This window comes from Dermacentor silvarum, chromosome 1 (genome assembly GCF_013339745.2).
Source record: "Dermacentor silvarum isolate Dsil-2018 chromosome 1, BIME_Dsil_1.4, whole genome shotgun sequence".
Taxonomy (NCBI): domain Eukaryota; kingdom Metazoa; phylum Arthropoda; class Arachnida; order Ixodida; family Ixodidae; genus Dermacentor; species Dermacentor silvarum.
In genome coordinates this window covers 73,852,847-73,862,619 of record NC_051154.1, presented here as the reverse complement: position 1 = coordinate 73,862,619, position 9,773 = coordinate 73,852,847, and the positions used below count along the sequence as shown (strand labels likewise).

General features: G+C 47.4%; 1 protein-coding gene across 3 annotated transcripts in view; it reads right to left on the bottom strand.

The window, feature by feature from the left end:
* LOC119466155 (uncharacterized) overlaps nt 1–1,756 on the bottom strand; it is a 50,253-nt gene extending 48,497 nt beyond the window's left edge. Inside the window, exons 1-2 of one of the 3 annotated variants that reach the window (XR_007467599.1) lie at nt 573–1,756; nt 396–491 (exon numbers count right to left, since the gene is read on the bottom strand). Coding sequence is in view for 1 of the 3 variants with exons in the window: in XM_049669803.1 (XP_049525760.1) it covers nt 396–609 (214 nt within the window). In the remaining 2 variants the exon portion in view is untranslated. Of the gene's footprint in view, nt 1–154; nt 262–395 lie in introns of those variants that run through there. The other 2 variants (XR_007467600.1, XM_049669803.1) reach the window with 2 other exon arrangements.
* Between the last annotated feature and the right edge of the window lie 8,017 nt (nt 1,757–9,773).

The following is a 9,773-nucleotide window of genomic DNA, read 5'->3' as shown; positions in this document are numbered from 1 at the left end:
ATTGCATATTAGCACTTTTCCTTGCGTATATTGCTCGTTAGAACAGTTGCCATAGTCATTCTACATGGAAACATTATTTCGTAGTATCGCTGTCTGAACTATGGCTGTGAAAGCAGCGTTATCGACGTATGACAACGTGGCGCCGTATTTTATGCAGATGAACTTGAACTTACTGCCTGACTATCTCGCTGGTACGAATTGCTTCGCCCAGTTCCTTCTCCAGTGTGCAATCTTTAGCCTTCGCCAAGCCTATCTCTGTACCTAGGGGAAAAAAAAAGCGAAGGGAGTCTCACAAATAAACGAATATTTCATTTTGTTTTAGCAATTCGGACAAGCAAAAGTAAGGTACCACCGTACACTGAGAGTGACTTTTTTTCTTTCTCAGTAGTACTTACATTCCCTCAGTTCTTGTTCTATCATCTCAGTGTTATCAGGTGCTTCTGGTATCGGGGAAAGTGGGTCGGAAATCCTTGACATCTCGTCGTTCATTTCTGAAAACATTTGGTGCAGCAAATGGCGGTCATTAGCAAAGCAGCTCAGCCGCACGTCTGGCAGGAGGAAAAGCTTATTACCTGTTTTCTCCCTGTCCTGTAAGCAAACACGGCACATTGTTACGAATCATACTCTCCAAAAAGCGCCGATATAGTTCAAGCTCGATACATTACCTTTTTGAATTTCACAGTCTCCTGTAGTTGTTGTAGGGTTTCTATAGACATTCGTCGGTATCGCTCCAGTTCTTCATGAAGATCTCTTGCTCCATCGTCAGGACTAGATGTTCCCTGCAAATTAAGCGAGTGCATGCGATTCTACATGTTTATCGTTTCATTTAGAGTTCCCAGAACACCAAAACGGTTCAGGAGCACTTAATTAACACACCACTTACGTCTGAGGGGCTCTGAAACGACATTTTTAGTCAGCGGAGATTGCAGTACGGCGGCAGTGAGCTTCGGTGCAGTCGTGAAAACGCGTCGTCTGTTTCTTGTTCGAATAATGTTACAGACGAACGCGTTCATTGTTACCATATTTATTGTTTTTAATTCATTAACTTGTCCGGTGACAACTAATTTGATAATATTTCGCTAAATGAGTTAAGTGCAAGTTATCTTGGTATCTGCTGAAACAAGGGGACGCTGTAACAGACGACGATTTGGTGTTGTGTGCAGACGACACTGAACGGCGAACGCGCTGCTTTTTGGGAAGTAATTTCATCGGCGCTGTTTTTTGTGCTGTGAAGTGAACAACATCTAACACGACAACACGACGTAAGTTTTCCTGTACTGCAAAGAGTTTTTAAACTTTCTTGTAGAATCGCCGTAGACGTGTTTGGATTATACATGGTGTTTCAGCGAACACTTTCAAATATTTTTAAAGGTTGCCTGTGGCAGATAGCACAATTCTAATTCATGAGCTGGTCTACTCGAAGAGGCGGACATTACTTGCACCAAAAATTGGAATGCATAATGGACTAATTAACAAATTATCACCAATTACGTTTTTAACTAATAACCTTAAGGCCCATATTGCTATTTACACATTCTAGCCGTAGAGTTTGCTAGGCGGATCCTCTTGGAACGAATTCTCAGGATTCCACCAGTTTCGAGATATAACCTTGCACAGAAATGCATTGGCTTTCCAGTTACTTTCTTAACAAAACGTCGTTTTATGCATTGAAGCACAAAAGTAACGGGAACGCCAATGCATTTCTCCGCAAAGTTCGGGAATTAATATCTCAAAACTGGTGTCACCCTGAGAATTCGTTCCAACTGGATCCCTCTTGCGAACTCCACGGCTAACATTGTAAATTGCAATATGGGCCATAAGTTTAAGTTGAAAACTTAATTAGTGAATTTTTGTCGGATTAGTCAATTATGCATTTAATTTTTTTTGTGCAGCTCACGAACTAGAATCGTGTTTTCGGCCACAGGCAACCTTTAGAAATTTTTGAAAGTGTTAACTGAAACACCCGGTATATGTATAGCTTATATAGGCTAGGGTCATATATGCGTTCTGTGCAGACTGACGCGTTTTAATAAGCTTCACCGCAATACAGACATGTAATGCGGTGAGATTGTTTAGCACGAGAAAATAAAACATGGCAGCAAACGGACGTGTCAGGAGAGCCCCCAAGATTATAAAAATTCTAGCAGAACCCACTTCACGATGAATGCAAGCGTTAATATGATTATCATTGAGGCAACACACCGTATTGCCACCGCCGAAACGCGTCATGCATACGCGGGTTGTTCAATAAAGACTGAGGCGCATGATTTTCTATAAGCTAGCTTTATTTCTGAAAATTATTCATCAGCACTTTTATCCCTTGCTATATGCTTCCCAGTAAGTGAAATGCAACGCATCCCGCTGTTTCTACCAATCCTAGAAAACATGAGTCAAGTCATCTTTTGACACCTACTTTAATATCGCCTCCAATTAACTATGGATTGCTTCATGTTAAAGCCATGCCCCTTTTTACCGTGAGGTACATAAAGAAGTCGGAGAGTGCCGCATCGTGGCTGCAAAACGGGTAAGGGGATTGTTGCGGTGCTTCGGGGACTGGACATTGCTTTGATATATGGAACAATTAATACACGGAACCAGGCGTTGTCAACACATTAGAGGCGCTTTTTAAGTAGGTGTCGAAAGATGGATCCACCCATGTTATCTAGGCTTGGTAGAAATGTATAGGAAGGCGTGCACTTCACTTACTGGGAAGCACATAGAAAGAGATAAACGTACCGAATAATAATTTTCAGATATCAACATTTCAGAGCAGCAGTCTCAGTCTTTATTGAACAACTCATATATAGGGGGTTTCTACGAAAAATTTGAAGGGACACTAAAGGCCAATACTAAGTCGACGTGTACAGTTGAAATACCATTCCAGAAACCTCGCAGCGCTTGTACCGTGCCAAGACTTGGTTTACGAGAAAATTAAGTCTGAAGGGTCCGCATATATATAGCGCAGTTCAAATCATCCGCCTCGAGCGGGGAGTAGTGACGTATACATACGCCATCACCAACATTTACAGCCGTCGGTGAGTAAAACCGCGCGCGACATACAGCGCTATGGTTTTCTGCGCAAAACGCAAACTCGCGGCCATGGAGAAAGCGAGCCAAGACAGCGTTGGATTCGCCGCTGCAGCTCCGCTTCGTCAAGTGGCGTGGACCGTTCGCGAATACCGCGACATCACAAGGACGTAGAATTCTCTGCTACTTGCAGTTTGTGTGAGTTTCGCGAACCAGCAAACCCAGCGCTAAATATACATCCCCAGAGCATGTGCGAAAGTGTTGATCTATCCCCGCAAGCAGGGCACGCTTCATCAGTGTGAATCTCCGGATATATCGCATGTAACGTGAACAGATTGGGATAGGTCTCTGTCTGCAAAAGTCTGAATGTCAGTGCCTGAGGCCTGGTGAGCTTGAGATGAGGAGGAGGGTATTGTCGCCGCGAGAGATGGAAGTGTTTAATAAGCTCATTATAAGCGGCGGGCGCGTCCCTACCATCCGTAACTCTCTCCTCGGCCGTTACAGCGCCAGCGCGGTCAGTCAGTGCACGCGCGGCAGCGTGGACCGTCTCATTGAGGTTCGTGGGGACACCCACCATGTGCCCAACGTGGGCTGGGAACCAAGTAAAGAAGTGATGATTAATTCCATCAGGACCTGCCTTAGTACGAAGCAGCCCGAAAGCCTGTTCTGAGATCACTCCACACTGAAATGCCCTAATGACCAACCGTGAGTCACTGTAGATGACGTCGCTGATGTCATCAAGCATCGCTAAGGCAATGGCCACCTGCTCGGCTATCGCCGGATCTCCGGTTCGTACAGATGCACAGTTAGTGAGTCGTTGTTTGGAATCCACCACTACCGCAGAAAAGGAGCACCCCTTCCGATATGCGGCCGCGTCAACAAAGCAGGCTCTACGCCCCTCTGTCTGGATCTGTTTGAGTATGGTGGAAGCTCTTGCTTTCCTTCGATCCTTGTTATATTCAGGATGTACATTTCTTGGTATCGGCGATACGGAGATCAAATCTCGTATGTCCCGTGGTAACTGACATTTTCTTGGTGCCTCTGCAGATGGTGGGTAGCCGAGATCTTGTAATATCCTCCTACCGTCGGCGGTCGTGGACAGTCTGGCAAGTTGCCCTCTTTCCTGTGCCTCTGCAATCTCCTCTAGAGTGTTGTGCACGCCTAGCTGGTGGAGACGATTGGTGTTGATGAAGATCGGTATACCCAGGGCTCGCTTAGTGATTTTCCTGAGCAACGTGTTTAGTTTGTTCCTCTCTGCTCTTTGCCATCTGTGCATAGCCGCCACGTAAGCAAAGTGGCAAAGCACAAAGGCGTTAATCAACCGTAACAGATTGTCTTCTTTAAGGCCATGATGGTGGTTAGCCACCCTTCGGATGAGACGTACGTATTGCATTCTCCGTCTTGGTCGTGAGCTTGATTATCGTTTGCGCGTTAGAGCCAGTAGATTCGACTACCATGCCGAGTATTCTTATTGCGTCAACCCTATAGGAATCTTGTCTCCCTTGCCCATGCGAAGAGAAATGGTGCTGTCAGACAGTGGTATCCAGCCCATGGGCTTGCGACCTCGTCTTATGGGGCGGTAGAGTAAAAGCTCTGACTTCTTAGCCGAACAGTTCAATTTCAATCCTGTGGGTCGAAGATAGTCCTCCGTAACTTCGATGGCCTCCTGTAACGCACTCTCAACCTGTCCGTCACTTCCTCCAACACACCAAATGGTAATGTCGTCCGCATAGATGGTATGCCTGATGCCCTCGACTCCTGAGAGTGTCCTGGAAAGGCCGATCATGGTCAGGTTAAACAAAGTCGGCGAGATCTCCGAGTCCTGTGGAGTGCCCCTTGTTCCAAGCTCCACCTCTTCCGCCATCATGTCTCCTGCGCGGAGAGTCGCCCTTCTTCGGTGCAACAATGACCTGACGTAATCATGGAATCTTGCGCCCAGACCAAGTTCGGATATCGATTGCAGTATAAATGGATGGGCTATCTTATCGAAAGCCTTCTCCAAATCTAATCCAAGGATGGCCCGAGTATCACGCGTGTCATTGTCGATTATCTGGCACTTGATGAGCTTCATGGCGTCCTGTGTGGACAGACCTGCCCTGAAGCCAATCATCGTGTAGGGGTAGAGTTCTTTGTGTTCGATGAACCAAGTGAGCCTGTTGAGTATGACATGCTCCGCGACCTTGCCTACGCAGGATGTGAGCGATATTGGTCGCAAGTTGTCCAGGCTTGATGATTTGCCAGGCTTGGGGATGAGTACTGTAAGTGCCCGCTTCCATGCTTCCGGAACCTTGCCTTCCTTCCATGCCTCGTTGATGACTTCTGTCAGGTATTCTATCGAGTGATCGTCCAGGTTACGGAGGGTCCTGTTTGTGATGTCGTCGGGACCAGGAGCAGACTTGCTATTAAGCTCATGTAGCGCCCTCCTAACCTCTTCCGTGCTGATGTCTGCATCCAGGTCGGAGTTGGGTGGCCCAAGGTAGTCTGCGTAGGCGACCGATGTCTCTTGCCGAGGACCAACGGGGAGGTACTTCTCCACCAGGCTGTTCAGGACTTCCTCGCTGGTCTTGGCTCGTGCATCTGTATGCAGAAGCTTTGCCATCACATGCTGCTGGTTGAACCTTGTGTTGGTGTCGTCCAGAAGATGCTTTAAAAGATTCCAGTTTCGACCGTTCCGCATTTGACCATCAACCGAGTTGCACACCTCGTCCCATTGTTGCTCTGAGAGGGTGTGACAGTACTCCTCGGTGGTTCTGTTGAGTTCAGCAATCTTTTTGCGTAGTCTGCGATTTAGCCTTTGGCCCTTCCATCGATTGAGGAGTGACTGCTTAGCCTCTAGTAGATGGGCGAGGCGACTATCCATGTTTTCCACAGGAGGGTCCGTGCATATGTTGTGAGTGTTACTCTTGATATCTTTCCTGATCTGGTCCATCCACTCCTCAAGGCTCACCCTGGTGGTTGGAGGTGGGCGCTCATTCCTTATCTTGCGGAACTTATCCCAATCCGTGAAGAACTCCTTCTGCATCTTGGGGAGTTCTCTGAAAGTGTGCAGCAAGGATATAATGATCGCTGCCAAGATCAACAGAAGCATTAGTCCATTGCGCCTTGGACAAATTCTTGACGAACGTTAGATCCGGAGTCGAGTCCCTGTACGAAGATGTTCCCAATCTGGTCGGAAAAGACTTATCAGTGACGAGCGTAAGGTCCAAGTCTGTAGCATTCTGCCATAACTCCTTTCCCTTGACCGTGTTGTACATGTAGCCCCACGTGTAGTGCGGGGCATTGAAGTCCCCGGCTATCACCAAAGTATTAGTCCCTGCGAGGTTGATTGCCTTCCTAAGAAGCGCTTTGAAACGCTTTGAAACAGGCGGGTGCCACGCTCGCGTGACGTCCGCCTGTTTTCGCCGCTTAGTAGTTCGCGTTGAAGCGAGGGTCGAGGTAACGACACGGTCAATTCACTCGCCGCTGCTGCCGTGCTTCGTCACTTCAGGCGAACGAGCAATGCATAGAAGCCGCGGAGGGGGGAGGGGAATTGAGCACTGCAGAGAAGCCGCGCGGCCGCTGCCTGCCACTAAGCGCTTCACAAGCACATAAGAGTGGTCTTTTTGCACACCTGAATGATAATTTTTCTCTGCAGAACGTATCATACGACCGCAGTTTGCCGCAATGCTGAACGTTGCTGCCGAATAATCGTATTTTCCGGGAACGTATTAACCGGAACATATTAACACATTCCTCTATGGGGTTATGTTTATTTTTCGCGATTGCGAACGTAGGCGCCGGGAAATTGTATCAGCGGGGTTCTTATGTATACTGTATCTCGCTGTCTTTCGAATAAAGTTGTTAGTAGCGCCTGTGAAGTGTGTCTGTGTCTCTTCTTTGTAATTGTGCCTTCGCGCTACAATATGTCATAACCATAATCTCTTGACACTGTCAACTTTACGATGTGCTAGCATTCTTTTATGAGAAAATTCAATTACTTCAGGGACATTATGTTATATACATCAAAGCACTTAGGTATTTATGCTTTTCAGTACTTTGGTGTTGAAGAAGGCAGTAATTGTCATCACATGTTGTCGTTTGTATTGCAGATATTTTGAGCATTAGCTTTTGTTGCCGGCTTATGATCAGCATCTGAATCAATTTTGTTGATTGCAGTTAACCACAACTAAAGAAATTATTTCTTGCTTCTTAGATGCTATCAGGAGATGTGTATTCATGTACTTATTTACTTTTAAACATCCTGAAGGTACATGTAGGACATTAGAGAGGGAAGGAGCAGAAACAAGAATATTCATATAAATAAATAGTAAATTATAGAAAATTATTGCATTTCATTTCTTACCTTTGTTTCATACCACATTTTCTCATAATGCCATTCCAATTGTTGCTTTGCTTCGGAGCAGCATGATCCAGGGTCGCATCGACCAGGTGAATCAGGTTCTCGAATTGGACAGCAAGGGACAAGGTGCCGCCCGGTACAATGCGCTGGACAAGTGGACGGCTCAACTTGGGACATTGCATCAGACCATCGTGAACAAGATCATGGCGTAGCATACGGCTGGCCTAGACCTCTGCCTTTCAAGCTGCGCGAGTCCTTGAGTGCAGCGACCACATTGTCCACCTATGAATGCCTTCTCTTCATGGCGTCCACTTGAGGTGCAACTTCTAAATCCTGTCATCGCCGGCTCCAGGGGCGTAGCCAGAAATTTTTTTCGGGGGGGGGGGGGGGGTCACCGGCCCAACCGGGGGGGGGGGGGGGCAAGCTTCTGCTTTCCTTTAGGTCACGTGATCGATAATAAATATCCGTAGTTTAAGCAGACTCTCTACATGTATATCAAGGACATGGGACCCCCCCACCCTCGCGTGTGCGTGTGCTTGTGAAGAAATTAAGTAAAAAATAAAGTACGCTCAGTAAATACAGTAAGTACGACAGGTGCAGTCGATGTTTGGAGCAACAGTCTCTCATCGCGCCACTGAATGGACCAGTCTTCGAAAACGCATCATTGAGACGACCCGTGCGATCGGAGAAGACATCATCAATTGTTAATTTCCGTTAAGCGTAGATGGCGTCGTCCTCGTTGGGGCGAAGTGCGTTTCACAAGTCAAGGACGGCTATACGCGTGAAAATGCACGTGTGAGCAGGCTATACCTACTCCCATAGCAATAGATTGTTCGCTGCGTCTTTGGGCTAGAAAACTTAAGTACGCGCAAAAACGCGTAATGCTTTTTTTTTTTTTTTTTGAAGCTTTCGTCGCCCTGCTCCCTCATACGAGAGGGTTGCATTTCCTGCGGCAAGTGCATGGGTCGCAGTGTCTTCCGCTGTGTGCGAGCGTGCAGCCGTCATTGGCCTTTACGTCAACAGATTCAGAATTGTAAAGAATATTTCACCGCACAGCATAGATATGGCATGTGTACGCATTTTAAGTAGTGCGTGCAACTCATTTCTGCTTCACTTACTCCGGTGCAAACAGGAAGCGGCCTTGTACCTCACAGAATCTCGACTGATTGGTGTACTAGTGATGCAGGAATGAACTCCGGTCTTGTTCAGTGCATAGTGCACATAATCAATTTCTCAGGACGCGTGAACTCCGACGAGAACTGTCAGCGCATGCAAGAAGAGTTTACTTACGCTGTACTGCGCACAGCAGTAATCCATGCTTGTCGATCGGCTGTCTGTTTCGTGCATTCTGTTGCGAGTCAGTGGAATTTCACTGCTGGCATCAACCCCTTCGTGTGTACATTGCTGGTTTGGGATTCCACAACACAACAGCAACTACCAGCCTTCCGTAATTGCTGGTTTGGGATTCAACAACACAACAGTAACTACCAGCCTTCCGTAGGGGCGCAATCGCATACAAGAGATGTTTCGAGCGCAGACTAAGGCTACGTTCACACTTGGGAAGCGGCAAGCGGGCGGAAAGGCCAAAGGGCCGGAAAATTTTTTCCACGCATGTCCAAGTTGTTCACATCTGTTTTGTTACCGCCGCGGCCGCCGCTGCCGCTTTCGTCCACATCCATCTTGTCTGCGTACGTTTGTCGGCGTGGTGGCGCTCATTATCGCATTTCGAGCGGTATGTTCATTCTTTGACCCACCCGTCATCAAAAGTGATCATCTTGCGCAACTTCGCGTGTCATCTGCGACCTTCGGTAAATTCCCCGTTGGCGTTCCGTAATTCTCCTCACACGGGCGCGGTAGCGCTGAGTCACAAGTTGGTTCCTAGGCGTGATTATATTTCTTTAATGGATTTTATTTACAAGTTGTAATAACATTTTATCATTTCGTATTATTGTCGGCGCCTCCAGGACACCAAAGCGGCAACGGGAACACCACAGCTAAAACCCGGGCTGGCCCTTGTGTTGGGGCTCGCCAAAGCCTGCACGTCCTATGTGAGACCTGCGCTCCCAATCTATCGTCGCGACGAGAAAAGCACCCCGCGACTTCTGCAACATACCATACACGTGCGAGGAGAATTATGGAGTGCCAACGAGGAATCTGCCTAACTATTGTCTGCCGTGGAAGTGGAAGAAGAAATGGCTTTTATATACTTCTACCTACTTGTTTTCTAGAAATGGACAATGAATAAACGGAAGACGCGGACACCTCGGAAACGGCGGTGGTCCATGGGTTCGCCTGGCTTTGCAAAAGCGCGAGAAGTTGGGTCACGCCAAGGCTTCGTTGCCGCACCTCCGGTCGCGGACGTTGAATACTATCGCGAGTATTGCTGACAGTACGCTTTAGTGCCACT